Genomic DNA, 25,931 nt, shown 5'->3' on the forward strand with positions numbered 1-25,931 from the left:
CTCAAAGCGCTCCTCACCTCTTGAGGCCATTCGACAAATACGGTCTTCTGCAACTCATACAACTAATTTATATATTCTCAATTATTTCTATACACTCTTAATTGCAAGAAAAGTAATAGTGATATACATAAGCATGCATATATTCGTGAATTGCTGAAGGAACGTGTACGGTCCACATACTCCTGTGTTATTACATGCAACATGTAACTGCAATGTGTAATTCATTGCATCGTTCCATCTGCCATGCAGAACAGTAGATGGGACAATACGATAAACGACCATCGTGAATGACGGATCGTCATGTACAACTGCACAATCTGTACAATATATTGTTCCGATCTGTGATTGAATGAAATATCTTACTATACACCATACAGTGTGCTGTCTACCCAGCATGATTCTCTGCTTTATAATTAAGCAAGATGCAAGTCAGAGAGGCGCACAGAGCTGGGGACCATAAGGGAAGTCTGCTAGCTTTTGCCTGTAGCAACTGATGGAGAATGATGGATTGGGTGTAGGGCAAGCACTTCCATTAGGCAGCTGCCTAAGGGCACTGGGACCTGAGGGGGTGGCCCGCTAGGGCTGATGGGGCCACTGGCGCTGAGATGGGTTTGTAAATTCACTAGCCTGAAGAAGCACTATTATATGCTTAGTTTTTATTCTGTGCAAGTTTTAATATGTACTAGATGGTTCTATTTTTATCAAATAAGCAAAGTAAGCATGACACAATAATATTCATAAGTTGAATTCATTAAATCAGATTTTGTCTTCTAATATTTGCCCTTCTCAAAGCGCTCCTCACCTCTTCGTTTCTCAAACAGTAAATAAAAGGATTCAACAATGGAGGTAGAGCGCTATACAGAAGTGATGACACTTGGACAATGACAAAGGAATCTCCAGAAATAGGACCATTGTAGTTAAATACACCTGTTATGTAAAAGATGGTAACAACAATGAGGTGCGAGGAACATGTGGAGAAGACTTTCTGCCTTCCCGAAGTAGAGCGGATTTTCAGTATAGTGGAGATGATATGTGTGTATGAGTACATCACAAGTAGAAAAGGATACACCCCTAGAAACACTGTGACAACGTGCAGTACCACCTGGCTGCTGTCTATATCACTACAAGCTGCTTCTAGCATTGGGAGAACGTCACAGAAGAAATGGTGGATGTGCCGATCTCCACAGAAGGTCAGTTTAACAGTCATCAAAGTGTGAAACATTGAGTTCAGGAATCCACAGACCCAGCATCCTGCAACAAAATATGAGCAGAACATCTTATTCATAATGAGTAGATAGTGCAGTGGGTTACATATAGCCACGTATCGGTCATATGCCATGGCAGCTAGAAGAAGACATTCTGCTCCTCCAAAAGACACAAAGAAATAGAGCTGTATAAAACATTTGTTGAAGGAAGTCTTCCTGTTGCCCATTACAGCATTGACCAGCATAGCCGGGAGAGTGACTGTAGCGTAGCAGACATCTAGTACAGATAGGCAACTCAGGAAAAAGTACATCGGTGTCTGAAGATGGTGGTCAACCCGAACAATGCTAAAAACAGTAAGATTCCCAATAACAATCATAGTGTAGATCATCGCGATTGAAAACGGAAATAAACTCTGTCCTTCAGAGAATCCTAATAGGATAAAATCATCAAAATAAGTCTCGTTAGTTGCCATTCAGTCAACCAAAATCTGTAGAGAGAAATTAAAGGTGAAATCGATTATCTGATAAAAAAAAAAAGATAAATCTTTTTTACGTTCAAGTATAACATAAGTTATAACCAAATATCACTGGAAAAATGGCGACGCGGAGGATGAAGGACCTTCTTACTGGAACAAGGTGAGATGTGAGGGGCTAAAGGGGGGCTAGAAGCTCAGAGGAAGGGAATCCAGATGTCTGAAGCCCTCCACCCCTCAAGGTCTGGGCAGGTGACGTATTACTGACAGCCTGGCCCATTCCTTACACTGGCACCATTGAGCGTTAATATTCCTCTGCTCACAGCTGCCTCTTTCTGATGATTTTACTGGTGGCTGGCCAATCCCAGCTTTATAAATCTCACACTTTGGGCGGGATGTAATAAAGATCGAGTCTGCCGGAGGTGCGGGATGCAGACTGATCTCGATTATTTTTTTTAAAGTTGCAGTCATTTACAAGGCAAAGCCGACTGCAAATTTAAAAAAACGATCGAGATCAGTCTGCATCCCGCACCTCCGGCAGACTCGATATTTATTACATCCCGCCCAACGTCTTCTTCTTGCACAAACGCGAGATGGACTGTTTAATGTGGGGCTTTGTAAAACGCTGATTTTCGAGTGGTTTTGTTTTAATAAACCTTGTGTTTTCCAAACCAAGCCAAAAATTTTAATACATGCTGTAAAACAGTGGTTTTACTAAATTTAGTGCATGTTCCTTCCTAGTTTGATTTCATTACTGTGTTTGTTCTCATTTGTAAATTACTGCAGAGTATGCTGTAACTATAGTATATAAATATAATGTTGTATTATATGGTGTGTGGATAGATAGATAGATAGATAGATAGATAGATAGATAGATAGATAGAAAATAGATATATAGCTATGAGATAGATAGATACATAGATAAATATGAGATAGATAGATAGATAGATAGATAGATAGATAGATAGATAGATAGATAGATATAAAATAGATAGATAGAAAATAGATATATAGCTATGAGATAGATAGATATATAGATAGATATGAGATAGATAGATAGATAGATAGATAGATAGATAGATAGATAGATAGAAAATAGATATATAGCTATGAGATAGATAGATATATAGATAGATATGAGATAGATAGATAGATAGATAGATAGATAGAAAATAGATATATAGCTATGAGATAGATAGATAGATAGATAGATAGATAGATATAAAATAGATAGATAGAAAATAGATATATAGCTATGAGATAGATAGATATATAGATAGATATGAGATAGATAGATAGATAGATAGATATGAGATAGATAGATAGATAGATAGATAGATAGATAGATAGATAGATAGATAGATAGAAAATAGATATATAACTATGAGATAGATAGATAGATAGATAGATAGATAGATAGATAGATAGATAGATAGATAGATAAATAGATAGAGATATAATAATAATAGTAATAATAATAATAATAATAATAATAATAATAATAATAATAATACTAGTATATTGGCCAAATAAAGTACAGGCTATAAATAGCCACTGTTGTCTTCCGATTACTGTCAGTGTGTAATGTGCATTATAATCCAAGTCATATCCCCAAATCTATCAAAAATCTTATACACAGCATACAGTGTACACATAGTGTAGAATATTTTTTTTTATGTTTTTTACATTTTACAATCCAAAATGTAACCACAAATGCATATAAAAGAATTCTATTTTGTCTCTCTGTCATTGTGTAGTACCGATTCATTATTATATCATGAGTGGTCGGTGACAGTGTTTAACACAATCTCAGATACAATCCTGAGCTCAGTCCAGTAATTAAATTCCTCAGTGTATACGCCTATTAATACAACATAGAAATTCACCATGTAAAGATAACCAATGACACTAAAATATGAGCAACTCACAGAAAGACAGTCTCCAGTCCCAGCTCTTACACAGTGAATTCTTTCTCCTTTCTGTGGTTCTAGGCACAGTTGTTCCATTTGTGCAGTGTATCCAAAGACAATTCTCCAACTGCCACTCTCGTTCCTTTACATCCGCTTTAGTTTTGCCTTTCCACCAATTGATAATCCACATTGTATTTTTTTTTAAAGAATAAGCAATTGACTTGACACAAAAATAATTTTTACCACAGATGACATCTTTTCCAGAAAAGTAGATCAATTATCTGCAACTGAAACAGATGACTTCTGTTAGTGGCTTCCAAGGGTTATGCCTCGCGTATCTCATTTTTTATACTTCCACATTAGGCAAATAACACACACTGAGGTCTTACAGCCTGGGGACAGTACAAAGCGGTGATCTGGTGATCTACAGAGACTGTACTCCGTTACCTGCGGGAGTTATGGATCTCTGCAGCAAATATGGACTTTTACCTCCCTAAGCAAACCTTTAATTAGATATATAACTATATATGGGAGTGTGTCTGGGAAATATGTTTGGTGACCTATCCCAAGTATTCAGAGGAGTAAACATGTATACAATTATTTCAGTTGTTCAGCTATTTTAAAATGTATTAAAATTGTATTATTTAAAAAATTATTTTAGTTAATGTCACAAAAGTGAAAAAAAAATTCTGCAGAATGAGAAAATGAGTTCCGTAGGTTCCTCAAAAGATGAGGTGTACAGTGAGAAGAGCGAGGTGCCAAGATCCAAGCCATATGAAACCCAATAAATAGTGGCAGTTGAGGGGAGGGGGGTCCAGAGGTAGAGACACTAAAACATTGTTGGGCAATAGGCCGACCTCAAGCTGCTGTAGACTACACATCCCAGCATGCCCTGCAACAATTTTGCTATCAGAGCATGCTAAAATATGTGGATGGGTATGCTGGGATATGTAGTTCAACAACAGCTGGAGTGCCCTTAATTGCCCATCCCTGAACTAAATCAACTAGAACTAGACAGGAAGTGAAACAGGAAAGAACTATGGGGGTCATTCAGACCTGCTCGCGAGTGGCAGTACGTTCGGAAGCGGGTTGATGTTCCCCACTGCGCATGCGCACGACGGAGGGAGCTCCGTCGTGCGCATGCGCGAGACCCGGGGAGCGACGGGCTTTCCATCGCTCTGGGTCTCGCACCAAAGGGGGTGTGCTGTTGATGTTGATTAACAGCACGCCCCCTTTGGTGGGCATGCCGGGGGCGTTCCTGCCAGTCTGAAGCCGGCCCCACTGACATCACTAGTGATGTCAGTGGGAGTGATTTTGGCTCTGATAGAGCCAAAATCACTCCAGGGCTTGCGGCAGCGAGACCCTACCGCAGGGCCTCCGTCGCAAGCCGGATGGTCGCGATGGTCTTGACCATCGCGACCATCATCATGGACGCTCGCATAAGATGTGGGTGGTAACCCACAACTATGCGAGCGTCCATGAGGATGCTCCTAAAACAGGTAGGAGGGCCCTGATTCAGAGCGAGCGATCTGGTCAGAGCGTTCAGCTCTGAATCAGGCACTATGTCACAAAGGCAAATGGAGTGAAAGCTGTGAAGGAGAAGTGAGTGGTCAACAGTGCTGAAAGCATCAGAAAACACTGAGTAAAAATAAAATGACCTTTATATTTTGCTATATGTAGACCAGGGATGGGGAACCTTCGCGGCGCCATTTTCCCTCGGAATCATTTGGTCTGGCCCTCCGAGCTCTTTTCTGCTAGCTTTATCTGGCTAGCACGGTGCCTGTAATGTCACCCTGCAGCCAGAATCTATGCAGCCCTTACAGCTCCCCAGAGCATCCTTAGGATGCTCCAGGCATTGCTGTAATCACTGGCGATTGTGCCCCCGCCCCCATGTGACATCACACAGAGGGGGCGTTAATGTTATATACTGTATATTAAAATGGCCCTCAGCAGAAAAAAAGTTCCCCACCCCTGACGTAGACCATCGATCACTTTTGTGAGTGCAGTCTGATTGATATTTTGTGGTAGACTAGAAAGTAAGACAGGCAGTTCAGGCATGCACTTAGGAGGGGTCTCCAGATGTCTGCAAACCCCACTTGAGGCCTGGGAATGAGGTGACAGATTACTGACAGGCTGGTCCCTCCCTTAGAACCAGCCAGCTCACTACGTGTGGCCAGATCCATTCCTTTCCACCCGTCCAATCAGTCTGAACTGAAGCCTTTCTGCTTGGCTTGCTGGTATTCTGCTGAGGCAGCCACATGGAGAAGCCAAATGATAACTGGTCATGTAAGGTGACCCGTAGTGGTGGAACTGACATACATGTTGCCCAGTGTGCAGAAAGCAAGAGAGGCAGACAGAAAAGTCTACTTGTTCTGAAATATACTGCATCATATGGAAGAACGTAAATGGGGCAGGGGCATGAACTATTCAGTTAATCATGAGGATGAGGCTATTCATTTAATAGTGGGAGGGAGATATTCATTTATTTCTGGGGTGGTAGAGCAATTTATTTGATGGTGGGTCATGGTGGTGCCTATTAATTAATGGTCTGGTGAGGGGACTACTCATTTAATGCTGGGGTGGTTTGGGGCTATTAATTGAATGTGGCTCTGAGTTTGTGGAAGAGGGCTGTTTATGATATGGGATTGTTAATTATTTTATCATAACTTTTAGGAGAGAAAAAGCGTATACATGAAATGTGTCTACTATTAATGTTATTAAGTTAATATCTGGTCTATTTGGTGGCAAATGTGTTCATTTGAATTCTATTAACCTATTTAATAAATATGTCTATTTATTAAATAGGAATGCTATTAATTTAATGTCAGGACTGGTGGCAAGAAGTGTGGCCTAATTATTAAATAAGGAGCTGTTGATTTATCATCTGGTCTGGTTGGTCATGTACCTATCCTTGCTCTAAGCAGGGCCCCAACATTACTGGACAAGTAGCAGCTGAGCTTAAGGCATGAACAGCAAGGAGGTAGAGAAAGCTACAAGAACAGGTAGGATACAGCAGGACAGCCCTGATTCTAGTGGGGAAGATCTTATTTTGTGAGAATGTCAAACTCACAACTTTGTCCCGACTGCAGTCTCTCCTTCACATTTCTCTCTTCATGATGTGGAAGGACTAAGCAACTAACAATAATAAACACAGTAGTATTTCTAGTGGTATGATGGTCATGTCCTCTTTTTGGGGGATGACGGGAAACTCCCCTCTTGAAATACTGCATTTGCCATTGCAGTAGTATACAAGTTGCTCAAGTAGTTTAGTGACAACAGACAGGAGAGAAATAGAGCAGTAAGTGGAAAGAGAAAACATTGGACTGAGAGATGGTTTCTTTAGGAGTGGCATGAAGAGTGAATGTTTAAAGAAGAACAGAAAATATGCCAGATAAATAGTTCTAAGAGATGAGCCCTGGACATGCAGTGAGGCAGATGGATTGGAGAAGCTGGGAATGAATAGCTTCGAGGGCAAAGGTTGCAGGATTAGCTAATGAGATGAAAAAATAAACTTTGTCTTTGGTTGCCGAAGAGAATGTACAAAAGATAGAATGGACAACTGATGGCTACAGAGGTGGGGCTGCAGCACAGTCCAAAATTCAAATACGGGAGCAAAATCCAGGGATCTTGTTTCTTGCAGTACCTTAAAATTCTGAGCTTTTTTGACTCATCCCTTCCGTCCCCTACTTGCTCCAAGGTACCCACCCCAATGGAGCGTGTCAGCATTTATCACCCCATGGATATAGACATTATCTTCCAACTATATCACTCCATCTTGGCCCCTGGATCCCACTTGGGGGAGAACACACTCCAAAAATACGCCCATGACATTCCCATAACATGCCCATGACACTCCCATAACATGCCCATGACACTCCAATAATACACCCATGGCACTCCCATAGTATGCCCATGACACTCCCATAACACACCCATGACACTCCCATAACATGCCCATGACACTCCCATAGCATGCCCACGACACTCCCATAGCATGCCCATGACACTCCCATAACATGCCCACGACACTCCCATAACACGGCCATGACACTCCCATAACACGCCCATGACACTCCCATAACACGGCCATGACACTCCCATAACACGCCCATGACACTCCCATAACACGGCCATGACACTCCCATAACACGCCCATGACACTCCCATAACACGGCCATGACACTCCCATAACACGCCCATGACACTTCCACAACAACACCATGACACTCCCATAACATGACCATGACACTCCCATAGCACACCCATGACACTCCGATAACACGACCATGACACTCCCATAACAGGCCCATGACACTCCCATAATGTGACCATTACACTCCCATAACATGACCATGACACTCCCATAACACGACCATGACACTCCCATAACATGACCATGACACTCCCATAACACACCCATAACACACCCATGACACTCCCATAATACGACCATGATGCTCCTATAACATGACCATGATGCTCCTATAACACGCCCATGACACTCCCATAAAACGACCATGACACTCCCATAACATTCCCATGACACTCCCTTGACACTCCCATAACATGCCCATGACACTCCCATAACATGCCCATGACACTCCCATAGCCCATAATGAAAAGTGGTGCTCAATGGAATATTCCTTGCTCCCTCCCACCCACCCTTATGTTCTATTTTAAAAAGGACATGCACAGTTTAACAAACCATTCAGTGACAAGGACTGCCACTTTGTGGCCGAAGAGGTTGGTTTGTTTAGACCCCCAGAAAAGAAAACATTTTGGTGGTTTGATTAAATCAAGTTACCAGTAGGCATCATGGCTTCAGTGATCCACTGTCCAACAGGATGGCAGCTGTCAAATGATTGTTTCACAGACAATTGTTCTTTGAAACTACTAGGGGTATATTTAGAAAAGTGCAGGTTTTTAGAAGTGGAGTTGTTACCCATAGTGACCAATCAAGTTCTCCATATCATTATCCAGCACCTTGTAGAAGATAATAGCTAGAATCTGATAGGTTGTTATGGGCAACAACTCCACTTTTAAAAACCCACACTTTAGTAAACATACCCCTAGGCTTCTTAGTACCCTTTTGTGATGAAGATTGATCCCCAGCAGCAGCAGCCCTAGTGCACAAGGACTCTCTTTTGGAGTCCTGGATAGGGGATGAGTTAGTTTGCCTTTACAAATTGGATGCAGAACTGCATCATTAATGATTAGATTGATGTTGAAGGCTTTGGTGGTCTAGATTACATGTGCAGGGATCTATCCATGCTGCTGGTAGCTGATGCTGGACTGCTTGTTATTATATTACATGATTTTGCAGAGTTTGGTAAATAATTTGCATGAAATTACTGTAAATGATGTAATGAAGGGGGTGTCTATATGGTTAACGGTCCCTTCCACTACTTACTTTGGCCTCACAAATGGTATAGATACCTTGACAAATGTTATCAGGTTTCCAGTAAAAATGATTCCACATGGAAGAGGTGGCTTTTTTGGTCTTATGCCCAGGCATGACAATGTTCTTCTTCTTATCACTGGCAAGAACTGTTGCCACTGGTGGTTGACTTACTTTGACTCAAACAATATGCTCCTCCTGAATTTTATCAACTTATTCTAGTCCAACACATTAATAACCAACATTCTCAATAGTGTCAGGTACAAAAATATCCCCATCATCCTGTTGCACTTCCACGGTAGCATCCTCAATTTCTATGTCTAAACCATAATCATTACTTTTACTACTATTATTACTATATTTGCAGAGAGATTAGAAAGTGTGGAAGGACAGTTCTCTGGGAGACTCACACATAGCATTTGCAGAATTTTGTGAACACACAGTTTGTTCTTCAGTCTTAATTTTCTCTTTGCACTCTGATTTGCCTGTTTTAGAGGTGACACATCTGTTGGTGAATACTTAGTTACAGAAAAGGTCTGACTGTGTTTGGCCCTGATTTCAATGACAGGCATTCTAGCGCATGAAAGAGCAGTATTTAGACCACCACTCACAAAGAAAGGCTACAGTCTGAGTCTTACCTTGCCACTAGGTGTGTTGTATGGCATGTTGACAATTTTAAATTTTTCGAGAGTAACTTTTCCCTTCATAGTTAGAGGTGATGTTGTCTTTAAGACCGTAAAATTCTTTTCAGATTTAAGGTGCTCTTCCTTACACCTTCTTTCCCCTTGACCTCCTTTAAAAGTACATAGAAACACAGTATTTGACAGCAGATAATAACCACTTGCCCCGTCTAGTCTGCCCTATTTTTAAACATATTGTTACCTCAACCCTTATTGATTCTTACTTCTTCTGAAGGATATCCTTATGTCTATCCCATGCATGTTTAAATTGCTCTACTGTCTTAGCCTCTGCCACCTCTGATGGGAGGCTATTCCACTTGTCCACTACCCTTTCTGTGAAGTAGATGTAAAAGTACTATAAGTACTATAAGTGACAGCACTAGTCCTGGGCTGATCTTCTTCTATCGACTGATCCATGATTAATGCTATCTACTCTAGTTTAACTTAGCTGCCACCAAACCAAGTGAATGTTACCTTTACCGTGCAGTTTTATTAAAAGACTGGAGATTTTTTTTACACCAAAAAAAATAAACAATTATTCCACTATAATGGAGTAAGTATAGTACAGTAATTTACACACACACCATTGAAATACTATTAAGATGTAATAATTAAAGACTACACATTTGTTTGGACACCAGATAAAAAATATATTCTGTTATTAATTTTTGGCGTGCAGTTAACAGGCACATAACAACACCAAGAGTAAGTACAGTAATATATGCTTCCTTTCCAGGACACACACTCTTGAAATACTGTACTATTAAAATTGAATTATAAAAGACTGCACATAAATAATATATTTTTCTTGCAATTATGTTTTTTATAACAGGAAATAAGGTTTCTTTGGGGTGCAGCAAAGTCAGACACAGCACAGACAGTGTATTTTTTGGACAAATAATCTTGTAATCACACTGCCTCTCTACCCTCATACACAAGTAACAATATAATATATATACTGCAGTGTAGATAGATTAGATATCCTTGTGGAAAAAAATCAAGTGCAAGAAGCTTACTTATACAACAGCCTGTTTGCAGCACTGGATTGCTGGTGCTACTATGCCTGACAAACACACAGTAGCTTGTTTGCAGATATTTATTACATCCCGCCCAACGTCTTCTTCTTGCACAAACGCGAGATGGACTGTTTAATGTGGGGCTTTGTAAAACGCTGATTTTCGAGTGGTTTTGTTTTAATAAACCTTGTGTTTTCCAAACCAAGCCAAAAATTTTAATACATGCTGTAAAACAGTGGTTTTACTAAATTTAGTGCATGTTCCTTCCTAGTTTGATTTCATTACTGTGTTTGTTCTCATTTGTAAATTACTGCAGAGTATGCTGTAACTATAGTATATAAATATAATGTTGTATTATATGGTGTGTGGATAGATAGATAGATAGATAGATAGATAGATAGATAGATAGATAGATAGATAGATAGATAGATAGATAGATAGAAAATAGATATATAGCTATGAGATAGATAGATACATAGATAAATATGAGATAGATAGATAGATAGATAGATAGATAGATAGATAGATAGATAGATAGATAGATAGATATAAAATAGATAGATAGAAAATAGATATATAGCTATGAGATAGATAGATATATAGATAGATATGAGATAGATAGATAGATAGATAGATAGATAGATAGATAGAAAATAGATATATAGCTATGAGATAGATAGATATATAGATAGATATGAGATAGATAGATAGATAGATAGATAGAAAATAGATATATAGCTATGAGATAGATAGATAGATAGATAGATAGATATAAAATAGATAGATAGAAAATAGATATATAGCTATGAGATAGATAGATATATAGATAGATATGAGATAGATAGATAGATAGATAGATATGAGATAGATAGATAGATAGATAGATAGATAGATAGATAGATAGATAGATAGATAGATAGATAGATAGATAGATAGATAGAAAATAGATATATAACTATGAGATAGATAGATAGATAGATAGATAGATAGATAGATAGATAGATAGATAGATAGATAGATAGAGATATAATAATAATAGTAATAATAATAATAATAATAATAATAATAATAATAATAATACTAGTATATTGGCCAAATAAAGTACAGGCTATAAATAGCCACTGTTGTCTTCCGATTACTGTCAGTGTGTAATGTGCATTATAATCCAAGTCATATCCCCAAATCTATCAAAAATCTTATACACAGCATACAGTGTACACATAGTGTAGAATATTTTTTTTTATGTTTTTTACATTTTACAATCCAAAATGTAACCACAAATGCATATAAAAGAATTCTATTTTGTCTCTCTGTCATTGTGTAGTACCGATTCATTATTATATCATGAGTGGTCGGTGACAGTGTTTAACACAATCTCAGATACAATCCTGAGCTCAGTCCAGTAATTAAATTCCTCAGTGTATACGCCTATTAATACAACATAGAAATTCACCATGTAAAGATAACCAATGACACTAAAATATGAGCAACTCACAGAAAGACAGTCTCCAGTCCCAGCTCTTACACAGTGAATTCTTTCTCCTTTCTGTGGTTCTAGGCACAGTTGTTCCATTTGTGCAGTGTATCCAAAGACAATTCTCCAACTGCCACTCTCGTTCCTTTACATCCGCTTTAGTTTTGCCTTTCCACCAATTGATAATCCACATTGTATTTTTTTTTAAAGAATAAGCAATTGACTTGACACAAAAATAATTTTTACCACAGATGACATCTTTTCCAGAAAAGTAGATCAATTATCTGCAACTGAAACAGATGACTTCTGTTAGTGGCTTCCAAGGGTTATGCCTCGCGTATCTCATTTTTTATACTTCCACATTAGGCAAATAACACACACTGAGGTCTTACAGCCTGGGGACAGTACAAAGCGGTGATCTGGTGATCTACAGAGACTGTACTCCGTTACCTGCGGGAGTTATGGATCTCTGCAGCAAATATGGACTTTTACCTCCCTAAGCAAACCTTTAATTAGATATATAACTATATATGGGAGTGTGTCTGGGAAATATGTTTGGTGACCTATCCCAAGTATTCAGAGGAGTAAACATGTATACAATTATTTCAGTTGTTCAGCTATTTTAAAATGTATTAAAATTGTATTATTTAAAAAATTATTTTAGTTAATGTCACAAAAGTGAAAAAAAAATTCTGCAGAATGAGAAAATGAGTTCCGTAGGTTCCTCAAAAGATGAGGTGTACAGTGAGAAGAGCGAGGTGCCAAGATCCAAGCCATATGAAACCCAATAAATAGTGGCAGTTGAGGGGAGGGGGGTCCAGAGGTAGAGACACTAAAACATTGTTGGGCAATAGGCCGACCTCAAGCTGCTGTAGACTACACATCCCAGCATGCCCTGCAACAATTTTGCTATCAGAGCATGCTAAAATATGTGGATGGGTATGCTGGGATATGTAGTTCAACAACAGCTGGAGTGCCCTTAATTGCCCATCCCTGAACTAAATCAACTAGAACTAGACAGGAAGTGAAACAGGAAAGAACTATGGGGGTCATTCAGACCTGCTCGCGAGTGGCAGTACGTTCGGAAGCGGGTTGATGTTCCCCACTGCGCATGCGCACGACGGAGGGAGCTCCGTCGTGCGCATGCGCGAGACCCGGGGAGCGACGGGCTTTCCATCGCTCTGGGTCTCGCACCAAAGGGGGTGTGCTGTTGATGTTGATTAACAGCACGCCCCCTTTGGTGGGCATGCCGGGGGCGTTCCTGCCAGTCTGAAGCCGGCCCCACTGACATCACTAGTGATGTCAGTGGGAGTGATTTTGGCTCTGATAGAGCCAAAATCACTCCAGGGCTTGCGGCAGCGAGACCCTACCGCAGGGCCTCCGTCGCAAGCCGGATGGTCGCGATGGTCTTGACCATCGCGACCATCATCATGGACGCTCGCATAAGATGTGGGTGGTAACCCACAACTATGCGAGCGTCCATGAGGATGCTCCTAAAACAGGTAGGAGGGCCCTGATTCAGAGCGAGCGATCTGGTCAGAGCGTTCAGCTCTGAATCAGGCACTATGTCACAAAGGCAAATGGAGTGAAAGCTGTGAAGGAGAAGTGAGTGGTCAACAGTGCTGAAAGCATCAGAAAACACTGAGTAAAAATAAAATGACCTTTATATTTTGCTATATGTAGACCAGGGATGGGGAACCTTCGCGGCGCCATTTTCCCTCGGAATCATTTGGTCTGGCCCTCCGAGCTCTTTTCTGCTAGCTTTATCTGGCTAGCACGGTGCCTGTAATGTCACCCTGCAGCCAGAATCTATGCAGCCCTTACAGCTCCCCAGAGCATCCTTAGGATGCTCCAGGCATTGCTGTAATCACTGGCGATTGTGCCCCCGCCCCCATGTGACATCACACAGAGGGGGCGTTAATGTTATATACTGTATATTAAAATGGCCCTCAGCAGAAAAAAAGTTCCCCACCCCTGACGTAGACCATCGATCACTTTTGTGAGTGCAGTCTGATTGATATTTTGTGGTAGACTAGAAAGTAAGACAGGCAGTTCAGGCATGCACTTAGGAGGGGTCTCCAGATGTCTGCAAACCCCACTTGAGGCCTGGGAATGAGGTGACAGATTACTGACAGGCTGGTCCCTCCCTTAGAACCAGCCAGCTCACTACGTGTGGCCAGATCCATTCCTTTCCACCCGTCCAATCAGTCTGAACTGAAGCCTTTCTGCTTGGCTTGCTGGTATTCTGCTGAGGCAGCCACATGGAGAAGCCAAATGATAACTGGTCATGTAAGGTGACCCGTAGTGGTGGAACTGACATACATGTTGCCCAGTGTGCAGAAAGCAAGAGAGGCAGACAGAAAAGTCTACTTGTTCTGAAATATACTGCATCATATGGAAGAACGTAAATGGGGCAGGGGCATGAACTATTCAGTTAATCATGAGGATGAGGCTATTCATTTAATAGTGGGAGGGAGATATTCATTTATTTCTGGGGTGGTAGAGCAATTTATTTGATGGTGGGTCATGGTGGTGCCTATTAATTAATGGTCTGGTGAGGGGACTACTCATTTAATGCTGGGGTGGTTTGGGGCTATTAATTGAATGTGGCTCTGAGTTTGTGGAAGAGGGCTGTTTATGATATGGGATTGTTAATTATTTTATCATAACTTTTAGGAGAGAAAAAGCGTATACATGAAATGTGTCTACTATTAATGTTATTAAGTTAATATCTGGTCTATTTGGTGGCAAATGTGTTCATTTGAATTCTATTAACCTATTTAATAAATATGTCTATTTATTAAATAGGAATGCTATTAATTTAATGTCAGGACTGGTGGCAAGAAGTGTGGCCTAATTATTAAATAAGGAGCTGTTGATTTATCATCTGGTCTGGTTGGTCATGTACCTATCCTTGCTCTAAGCAGGGCCCCAACATTACTGGACAAGTAGCAGCTGAGCTTAAGGCATGAACAGCAAGGAGGTAGAGAAAGCTACAAGAACAGGTAGGATACAGCAGGACAGCCCTGATTCTAGTGGGGAAGATCTTATTTTGTGAGAATGTCAAACTCACAACTTTGTCCCGACTGCAGTCTCTCCTTCACATTTCTCTCTTCATGATGTGGAAGGACTAAGCAACTAACAATAATAAACACAGTAGTATTTCTAGTGGTATGATGGTCATGTCCTCTTTTTGGGGGATGACGGGAAACTCCCCTCTTGAAATACTGCATTTGCCATTGCAGTAGTATACAAGTTGCTCAAGTAGTTTAGTGACAACAGACAGGAGAGAAATAGAGCAGTAAGTGGAAAGAGAAAACATTGGACTGAGAGATGGTTTCTTTAGGAGTGGCATGAAGAGTGAATGTTTAAAGAAGAACAGAAAATATGCCAGATAAATAGTTCTAAGAGATGAGCCCTGGACATGCAGTGAGGCAGATGGATTGGAGAAGCTGGGAATGAATAGCTTCGAGGGCAAAGGTTGCAGGATTAGCTAATGAGATGAAAAAATAAACTTTGTCTTTGGTTGCCGAAGAGAATGTACAAAAGATAGAATGGACAACTGATGGCTACAGAGGTGGGGCTGCAGCACAGTCCAAAATTCAAATACGGGAGCAAAATCCAGGGATCTTGTTTCTTGCAGTACCTTAAAATTCTGAGCTTTTTTGACTCATCCCTTCCGTCCCCTACTTGCTCCAAGGTACCCACCCCAATGGAGCGTGTCAGCATTTATCACCCCATGGATATAGACATTATCTTCCAACTATATCACTCCATCTTGGCCCCTGGATCCCACTTGGGGGAGAACACACTCCAAAAATACGCCCATGACATTCCCATAACATGCCCATGACACTCCCATAACATGCCCATGACACTCCAATAATACACCCATGGCACTCCCATAGTATGCCCATGACACTCCCATAACACACCCATGACACTCCCATAACATGCCCATGACACTCCCATAGCATGCCCACGACACTCCCATAGCATGCCCATGACACTCCCATAACATGCCCACGACACTCCCATAACACGGCCATGACACTCCCATAACACGCCCATGACACTCCCATAACACGGCCATGACACTCCCATAACACGCCCATGACACTCCCATAACACGGCCATGACACTCCCATAACACGCCCATGACACTCCCATAACACGGCCATGACACTCCCATAACACGCCCATGACACTTCCACAACAACACCATGACACTCCCATAACATGACCATGACACTCCCATAGCACACCCATGACACTCCGATAACACGACCATGACACTCCCATAACAGGCCCATGACACTCCCATAATGTGACCATTACACTCCCATAACATGACCATGACACTCCCATAACACGACCATGACACTCCCATAACATGACCATGACACTCCCATAACACACCCATAACACACCCATGACACTCCCATAATACGACCATGATGCTCCTATAACATGACCATGATGCTCCTATAACACGCCCATGACACTCCCATAAAACGACCATGACACTCCCATAACATTCCCATGACACTCCCTTGACACTCCCATAACATGCCCATGACACTCCCATAACATGCCCATGACACTCCCATAGCCCATAATGAAAAGTGGTGCTCAATGGAATATTCCTTGCTCCCTCCCACCCACCCTTATGTTCTATTTTAAAAAGGACATGCACAGTTTAACAAACCATTCAGTGACAAGGACTGCCACTTTGTGGCCGAAGAGGTTGGTTTGTTTAGACCCCCAGAAAAGAAAACATTTTGGTGGTTTGATTAAATCAAGTTACCAGTAGGCATCATGGCTTCAGTGATCCACTGTCCAACAGGATGGCAGCTGTCAAATGATTGTTTCACAGACAATTGTTCTTTGAAACTACTAGGGGTATATTTAGAAAAGTGCAGGTTTTTAGAAGTGGAGTTGTTACCCATAGTGACCAATCAAGTTCTCCATATCATTATCCAGCACCTTGTAGAAGATAATAGCTAGAATCTGATAGGTTGTTATGGGCAACAACTCCACTTTTAAAAACCCACACTTTAGTAAACATACCCCTAGGCTTCTTAGTACCCTTTTGTGATGAAGATTGATCCCCAGCAGCAGCAGCCCTAGTGCACAAGGACTCTCTTTTGGAGTCCTGGATAGGGGATGAGTTAGTTTGCCTTTACAAATTGGATGCAGAACTGCATCATTAATGATTAGATTGATGTTGAAGGCTTTGGTGGTCTAGATTACATGTGCAGGGATCTATCCATGCTGCTGGTAGCTGATGCTGGACTGCTTGTTATTATATTACATGATTTTGCAGAGTTTGGTAAATAATTTGCATGAAATTACTGTAAATGATGTAATGAAGGGGGTGTCTATATGGTTAACGGTCCCTTCCACTACTTACTTTGGCCTCACAAATGGTATAGATACCTTGACAAATGTTATCAGGTTTCCAGTAAAAATGATTCCACATGGAAGAGGTGGCTTTTTTGGTCTTATGCCCAGGCATGACAATGTTCTTCTTCTTATCACTGGCAAGAACTGTTGCCACTGGTGGTTGACTTACTTTGACTCAAACAATATGCTCCTCCTGAATTTTATCAACTTATTCTAGTCCAACACATTAATAACCAACATTCTCAATAGTGTCAGGTACAAAAATATCCCCATCATCCTGTTGCACTTCCACGGTAGCATCCTCAATTTCTATGTCTAAACCATAATCATTACTTTTACTACTATTATTACTATATTTGCAGAGAGATTAGAAAGTGTGGAAGGACAGTTCTCTGGGAGACTCACACATAGCATTTGCAGAATTTTGTGAACACACAGTTTGTTCTTCAGTCTTAATTTTCTCTTTGCACTCTGATTTGCCTGTTTTAGAGGTGACACATCTGTTGGTGAATACTTAGTTACAGAAAAGGTCTGACTGTGTTTGGCCCTGATTTCAATGACAGGCATTCTAGCGCATGAAAGAGCAGTATTTAGACCACCACTCACAAAGAAAGGCTACAGTCTGAGTCTTACCTTGCCACTAGGTGTGTTGTATGGCATGTTGACAATTTTAAATTTTTCGAGAGTAACTTTTCCCTTCATAGTTAGAGGTGATGTTGTCTTTAAGACCGTAAAATTCTTTTCAGATTTAAGGTGCTCTTCCTTACACCTTCTTTCCCCTTGACCTCCTTTAAAAGTACATAGAAACACAGTATTTGACAGCAGATAATAACCACTTGCCCCGTCTAGTCTGCCCTATTTTTAAACATATTGTTACCTCAACCCTTATTGATTCTTACTTCTTCTGAAGGATATCCTTATGTCTATCCCATGCATGTTTAAATTGCTCTACTGTCTTAGCCTCTGCCACCTCTGATGGGAGGCTATTCCACTTGTCCACTACCCTTTCTGTGAAGTAGATGTAAAAGTACTATAAGTACTATAAGTGACAGCACTAGTCCTGGGCTGATCTTCTTCTATCGACTGATCCATGATTAATGCTATCTACTCTAGTTTAACTTAGCTGCCACCAAACCAAGTGAATGTTACCTTTACCGTGCAGTTTTATTAAAAGACTGGAGATTTTTTTTACACCAAAAAAAATAAACAATTATTCCACTATAATGGAGTAAGTATAGTACAGTAATTTACACACACACCATTGAAATACTATTAAGATGTAATAATTAAAGACTACACATTTGTTTGGACACCAGATAAAAAATATATTCTGTTATTAATTTTTGGCGTGCAGTTAACAGGCACATAACAACACCAAGAGTAAGTACAGTAATATATGCTTCCTTTCCAGGACACACACTCTTGAAATACTGTACTATTAAAATTGAATTATAAAAGACTGCACATAAATAATATATTTTTCTTGCAATTATGTTTTTTATAACAGGAAATAAGGTTTCTTTGGGGTGCAGCAAAGTCAGACACAGCACAGACAGTGTATTTTTTGGACAAATAATCTTGTAATCACACTGCCTCTCTACCCTCATACACAAGTAACAATATAATATATATACTGCAGTGTAGATAGATTAGATATCCTTGTGGAAAAAAATCAAGTGCAAGAAGCTTACTTATACAACAGCCTGTTTGCAGCACTGGATTGCTGGTGCTACTATGCCTGACAAACACACAGTAGCTTGTTTGCAGTTTGCAGTGCATTGGATTGCAGCTGCTAGCTAGTCTGTCTGACAAATAATCACACACACAGTGACAAAGCAGTCACCCTTCCAAACTACTCCATCTACCTACTACAACTCTCTCTTATCTACTGCTAATGGTGTCCCAATGGCATCCTAATAGCATCTTTTGAAGACCAACAACAGCCCACATCCTTTCCATAAACTCTCCTGTGTGAAATGGTGCCTGATTACGAGGGAGAGACTCTGAAATGCAATCCAAAACACTGGAGATCCAACATCACAGTGGAAGAAGGGAGAGTTGTGGTGCAGAGGAAGAATTGGAAAGTAGTGCTGCAGAGGAAGGAGGGAGAGCAGTAGTAAGGAGGAAGGACAGTAGTGGTGCAGGGGAAGGAGGGAGAGTAGGGGTGCAGAGGAAGGAGGGAGAGCAGTAGTATGGAGGAAGGACAGTAGTGGTGCAGGGGAAGGAGGGAGAGTAGTGGTGCAGAGGAAGGAGGGAGAGTTGTGGTACAGGGGAAGGAGGGAGAGTAGTGGTACAGAGGAAGGAGGGAGAGCAGTGGTATGGAGGAAGGACAGTAGTGGTGCAGGGGAAGGAGGGAGAGTAGTGGTGCAGAGGAAGGAGGGAGAGCAGTGGTATGGAGGAAGGACAGTAGTGGTGCAGGGGAAGGAGGGAGAGTAGTGGTGCAGAGGAAGGAGGGAGAGTAGTGGTGCATAGGAAGGAGGGAGAGCAGTGGTATGGAGGAAGGACAGCAGTGGTGCAGGGGAAGGAGGGACAGTAGTGGTGCAGAGGAAGGAGGGAGAGTTGTGGTACAGGGGAAGGAGGGAGAGTAGTGGTACAGAGGAAGGGGGGAGAGCAGTGGTATGGAGGAAGGACAGTAGTGGTGCAGGGGAAGGAAGGAGAGTAGTGCTGCAGAGGAAGGAGGGAGAGCAGTGGTATGGAGGAAGGACAGTAGTGGTGCAGAGGAAGGAGGGAGAGTAGTGGTGCAGAGGAAGGAGGGAGAGTTGTGGTACAGGGGAAGGAGGGAGAGTAGTGGTACAGAGGAAGGGGGGAGAGTTGCGGTACAAAGGAAGGAAGGAGAGTAGTGGGGTGCAAAGGAAGAATTGGAAAGTAGTACTGCAGAAGACGGAGGGAGAGCAGTAGTATGGAGGAAAGAGAGTAGTGGTGCAGAGGAAGAAGGGAGAGTTGTGGTACAAAGGAAGGATGGAGAGTAGTGGTGCAGAGGAAGAAGGGAGAGTAGTGGTGCAGCGGAAGGAGGGGCAGTAGTGGTATAAAGGAAGGAGGGAGAGTAGTGGTGCAGAGGAAGGAGGGACAGTAGTGTTATAGAAGATGGAGAGTAGTTGTGCAGAGGTAGGAGGGAAAGTAGTGGTGCAGAGGAAGGAGGGAAAGTAGGGGTGCAGAGGAAGGAGGGAGAGTAGTGGTAAAGAAGATGGAGGGAAAGTAGTGGTGCAGAGGTAGGAGGGAAAGTAGTGGTGCAGAGGAAGGAGGGAGAGTAGTGGTAAAGAAGATGGAGGGAAAGTAATGGTGCAGAGGTAGGAGGGAAAGTAGTGGTGCAGACAAAGGAGGGAGAGTAGTGGTAAGATGGAGGGAAAGTAGTGGTGCAGAGGAAGGAGGGAGAGTAGTGGTGCAGAGGAAGCAGGGAGAGTAGTGGTAAAGAAGATGGAGGGAAAGTAGTGGTGCAGAGGATAGAGGGAGAGTAGTGGTGCAGAGGAAGGAGGGAGAGTTGTGGTACAAAGGAAGGAAGGAGAGTAGTGGGGTGCAAAGGAAGAATTGGAAAGTAGTACTGCAGAAGGTGGAGGGAGAGCAGTTGTATGGAGGAAAGAGAGTAATGGTGCAGAGGAAGAAGGGAGAGTTGTGGTACAAAGGAAGGAAGGAGAGTAGTGGTGCAGAGAAAGAAGGGAGAGAAGTGGTGCAGAGGAAGGAGGGGCAGTAGTGGTATAAAGGAAGGAGGGAGAGTAGTGGTGCAGAGGAAGGAGGGACAGTAGTGTTATAGAAGGTGGAGAGTAGTTGTGTAGAGGTAGGAGGGAGAGTAGTGGTGCAGAGGAAGGAGGGAAAGTAGGGGTGCAGAGGAAGGAGGGAGAGTAGTGCTAAAGAAGATGGAGGGAAAGTAATGGTGCAGAGGTTGGAGGGAAAGTAGTGGTGCAGAGGAAGGAGGGAGAGTAGTGGTAAAGAAGATCGAGGGAAAGTAGTGGTGCAGAGGAAGGAGGGAGAGTAGTGGTGCAGAGGAAGCAGGGAGAGTAGTGGTAAAGAAGATGGAGGGAAAGTAGTGGTGCAGAGGATAGAGGGAGAGTAGTGGTGCAGAGGAAGGCGGGAGAGTTGTGGTACAAAGGAAGGAAGGAGAGTAGTGATGCAGAGGAAGAATTGAAAAGTAGTGCTGCAGAGGAAGGAGGGAGAGCAGTTATATTTAGGAAAGAGAGTAGTGGTGCAGAGGAAGAAGGGAGAGTTGTGGTACAAAGGAAAGAAGGAGAGTAGTGGTGCAGAGGAAGAAGGGAGAGTAGTGGTGCAGCGGAAGGAGGGGCAGTAGTGGTATAAAGGAAGGAGGGAGAGTAGTGGTGCAGAGGAAGGAGGGACAGTAGTGTTATAGAAGATGGAGAGTAGTTGTGCAGAGGTAGGAGGGAGAGTAGTGGTGCAGAGGTAGGAGGGAAAGTAGTGGTGCAGAGGAAGGAGGGAGAGTAGTGGTAAAGAAGACGGAGGGAAAGTAATGGTGCAGAGGTAGGAGGGAAAGTAGTGATGCAGACAAAGGAGGGAGAGTAGTGGAAAAGAAGATGGAGGGAAAGTAGTGGTGCAGAGGAAGGAGGGAGAGTAGTGGTGCAGAGGAAGCAGGGAGAGTAGTGGTAAAGAAGATGGAGGGAAAGTAGTGGTGCAGAGGATAGAGGGAGAGTAGTGGTATAAAGGAAGGAGGGAGAGTAGTGGTGCAGAGGATGGAGGGACAGTAGTGTTATAGAAGGTGGAGAGTAGTTGTGCAGAGGTAGGAGGGAGAGTAGTGGTGCAGAGGAAGGAGGGAAAGTAGGGGTGCAGAGGAAGGAGCGAGAGTAGTGGTAAAGAAGATGGAGGGAAAGTAATGGTGCAGAGGTTGGAGGGAAAGTAGTGGTGCAGAGGAAGGAGGGAGAGTAGTGGTAAAGAAGATGGAGGGAAAGTAGTGGTGCAGAGGAAGGGGGGAGAGTAGTGGTGCAGAGGAAGCAGGGAGAGTAGTGGTAAAGAAGATGGAGTGAAAGTAGTGGTGCAGAGGATAGAGGGAGATTAGTGGTGCAGAGGAAGGAGGGAGAGTTGTGGTACAAAGGAAGGAAGGAGAGTAGTGATGCAGAGGAAGAATTGAAAGTAGTGCTGCAGAGGAAGGAGGGAGAGCAGTTATATGGAGGAAGGACAGTAGTGGTGCAGGGGAAGGAGGGAGAGTAGTGGTGCAGAGGAAGGAGGGAGAGCAGTACTATGGAGGAAAGAGAGTAGTGGTGCAGAGGAAGGAGGGAGAGTTGTGGTACAAAGGAAGGAAGGAGAGTAGTGGTGCAGAGGAAGAATTGGAAAGTAGTGCTGCAGAGGAAGGAGGGAGAGCAGTAGTATGGAGGAAAGAGAGTAGTGGTGCAGAGGAAGGAGGGAGAGTTGTGGTAGAAAGGAAGGAAGGAGAGTAGTGGTGCAGAGGAAGAAGGGAGAGCAGTGGTGCAGAGGAAAGAGGGGCAGTAGTGGTATAAAGGAAGGAGGGAGAGTAGTGGTGCAGAGGAAGAAGGGACAGTAGTGGTATAGAAGAGGGACAGTAGTGGTGCAGAGGTAGGAGGGAGAGTAGTGGTGCAGAGGTAGGAGGGAGAGTAGTGGTGCAGAGGAAGGAGGGAATGTAGTGGTGCAGAGGAAGGAGGGAGAGTAGTGGCGCAGAGGAAGCAGGGAGAGTAGTGGTAAAGAATATGGGGGGAGAGTAGTGGTGCAGAGGAAGGAGGGAGAGTAGTGGTGCAGAGGAAAGAGGGAGAGTAGTGGTACAGAGGTAGGAGGGAGAGTAGTGGTGCAGAGGAAGGAGGGAGAGTAGTGGTGCAGAGGTAGGAGGGAGAGTAGTGGTGCAGAGATAGGAGGGAGAGTAGTGGTGCAGAGGAAGGATTGGAAAGTAATGCTGCAGAGGAAGGAGGGAGAGCAGTAGTATGGAGGAAAGAGAGTAGTGGTGCAGAGGAAGGAGGGAGAGTTTTGGTACAAAGGAAGGAAGGAGAGTAGTGGTGCAGAGGAAGAATTGGAAAGTAGTGCTGCAGAGGAAGGAGGGAGAGCAGTAGTATGGAGGAAAGAGAGTAGTGGTGCAGAGGAAGAAGGGAGAGTTGTGGTACAAAGGAAGGAAGGAGAGTAGTGGTGCAGATGAAGAAGGGAGAGCAGTGGTGCAGAGGAAGGAGGGACAGTAGTGGTATAAAGGAAGGAGGGAGGGTAGTAGTGCAGAGGAAGGAGGGACAGTAGTGGTATAGAAGAAGGACAGTAGTGGTGCAGAGGCAGGAGGGAGAGTAGTGGTGCAGAGGTAGGAGGGAGAGTAGTGGTGCAGAGGAAGGAGGGAGTGTAGTGGTGCAGAGGTAGGAGGGAGAGTAGTGGTGCATAGGAAGGATTGGAAAGTAGTGCTGCAGAGGAAGGAGGGAGAGCAGTAGTATGGAGGAAAGAGAGTAGTGGTGCAGAGGAAGGAGGGAGAGTTGTGGTACAAAGGAAGGAAGGAGAGTAGTGGTGCAGAGGAAGAATTGGAAAGTAGTGCTGCAGAGTAAGGAGGGAGAGCAGTAGTATGGAGGAAAGAGAGTAGTGGTGCAGAGGAAGGAGGGAGAGTTGTGGTACAAAGGAAGGAAGGAGAGCAGTGGTGCAGAGGAAGGAGGGACAGTAGTGGTATAAAGGAAGGAGGAAGGGTAGTGGTGCAGAGGAAGGAGGGACAGTAGTGGTATAGAAGAGGGACAGTAGTGGTGCAGAGGTAGGAGGGAGAGTAGTGGTGCAGAGGTAGGAGGGAGAGTAGTGGTGCAGAGGAAGGAGGGAAAGTAGTGGTGCAGAGGAAGGAGGGAGAGTAGTGGTGCAGAGGAAGCACGGAGAGTAGTGGTAAAGAAGATGGAGGGAGAGTAGTGGTGCAGAGGAAGGAGGGAGAGTAGTGGTGCAGAGGAAAGAGGGAGAGTAGTGGTACAGAGGTAGGAGGGAGAGTAGTGGTGCAGAGGAAGGAGGGAGTGTAGTGGTGCAGAGGTAGGAGGGAGAGTAGTGGTGCAGAGGAAGGAGGGAGAGTAGTGGTGCAGAGGTAGGAGGGAGAGTAGTGGTGCAGAGGAATGAAGGGGGAGTAGTGTCAAAGAGGAAGGACATCACATTTACTTACTCTCTGCTTTCTTTTAAAGCAAAGACTAAATGGGATATTCAGTCTGAAGCTAGGTACACACTATACCATGTGCAACCCAGCGAGTTAACAACACAATGTATTGATACATCACATACACACTGCATGACCTGGAATGAAATGGTGCAATGCATCGTTCCATGCTACATGTACTTCCGCAGCGTCGTTCATTACATCGTAATGCAGAACATTAGATGGGACAATGCGATAAATGACCATGACAGATCGGGGTGTACAACTGCACAATCTGTACGATATATTTTTCCACTCTGTGGCAGAATGAAACATTGTACAATATATCGTATAGTGTGCTGTGTACCCAGCTTGATTCTCTGCTTTATAAGTAAGCAAGATGCAAGTCAGAGAGGAGTTCAGAGCTGGGGACTATAGGGAAGTCTTGACTCAGCTGTTGCCTGTTGCCTGTAGCAACTGATCGAGAACCATGTATCAGGTGCAGGGCCGGCACTTCCATTAGGCAGCTTTAGGCAGCTGCCTAAGGGTGCCGGAACATGAGGCGAAAGCCTTCTGAGGCTGCCTGGGCCACTGGCGCGTATATGAGATTGTAAACTCGCTAGCCTGAAGCAGCACTATTATTTTGAGAGGTTTTTTTTTAAGTAGTTTTGTGTGAGCTAACAACTCGCAACCTATTATATTGTGCAAATTGTATGTCTTCTGTGGGAAAACATCTGGATCGAGTTTGCAGTATGCAAGTATTGAAAATGTGAGAAACATGCGAGTTTGCCTGTTCTCACACCCCATTACATGTGCAAGTTCTAAAATGGCCTAAATCCCATTTGTATGGACCCCTTCAACCTCTAACGGAGTAACCAGCCAAGTATATAAAATGAGCTAAATAATTGTTTCCAGGGGCGTTTCTAGAGAGAAAGGGGCCCGTGTAGAGTCTCCGACACGGGCCCACTCCACTCCGCCCGGCGGCCGGCAGCGCACTGAGCTGTGCGCGGCCAGCGCCGGAGTTATAGACTCTGGGCACTAGAGTGTGCCCAGAGTCTATAGTGTATGCACAGGTCACCGGAAAAATGGCCATTTTCCCTGTACTGCGCATGCGCAAACGACAGGAAAATGGCCGCCACAGCCATTTTCCAGTTGTTTTACAGCGTTGAATGCCCGTGCCGATGTGGGACTCCGTAGAGGTAAGTATTATTACGGGTGCAGGGTACCGTGTTCCCCGCACACCATGCGCCCATTATAGATACACCCCTGATTGTTTCTTAAAGTTACAAGATTGTTATATGACGATATTTCATTTTACAAAAACAATAAATCACCTGTGGCTTTACTG

General features: G+C 43.1%; 2 protein-coding genes across 2 annotated transcripts in view; both read right to left on the reverse strand.

Moving 5' to 3' along the window:
- Positions 1 to 751: 751 nt before the first annotated feature.
- Positions 752 to 1,678, reverse strand: LOC148509597 (olfactory receptor 5V1-like). The gene has a single exon (XM_088442916.1). It carries the CDS (start codon positions 1,676 to 1,678, stop codon positions 752 to 754), a length of 927 nt encoding a protein of 308 aa, XP_088299042.1.
- LOC148509598 (olfactory receptor 5V1-like) overlaps positions 1,679 to 25,931 on the reverse strand; it is a 29,098-nt gene continuing 4,845 nt past the window's right edge. Inside the window, exons 3-6 of the mRNA XM_088442917.1 lie at positions 18,196 to 18,234; positions 17,227 to 17,311; positions 9,625 to 9,779; positions 1,679 to 1,726 (exon numbers count right to left, since the gene is read on the reverse strand). Coding sequence (XP_088299043.1) covers positions 1,679 to 1,726; positions 9,625 to 9,779; positions 17,227 to 17,311; positions 18,196 to 18,234 — 327 coding nt within the window. The remainder of the gene's footprint in view (positions 1,727 to 9,624; positions 9,780 to 17,226; positions 17,312 to 18,195; positions 18,235 to 25,931) is intronic.

This window comes from Taudactylus pleione, unplaced genomic scaffold, assembly GCF_031769625.1.
Source record: "Taudactylus pleione unplaced genomic scaffold, aTauple2 ptg000318l, whole genome shotgun sequence".
In the NCBI taxonomy this organism is placed as follows: Eukaryota; Metazoa; Chordata; class Amphibia; order Anura; family Myobatrachidae; genus Taudactylus; species Taudactylus pleione.

Excerpts from the sequence above, each read along its gene's own strand:
- LOC148509597 (XM_088442916.1), bottom strand. The coding sequence starts at position 1,678 with ATGGCAACTAACGAGACTTATTTTGATGATTTTATCCTATTAGGATTC.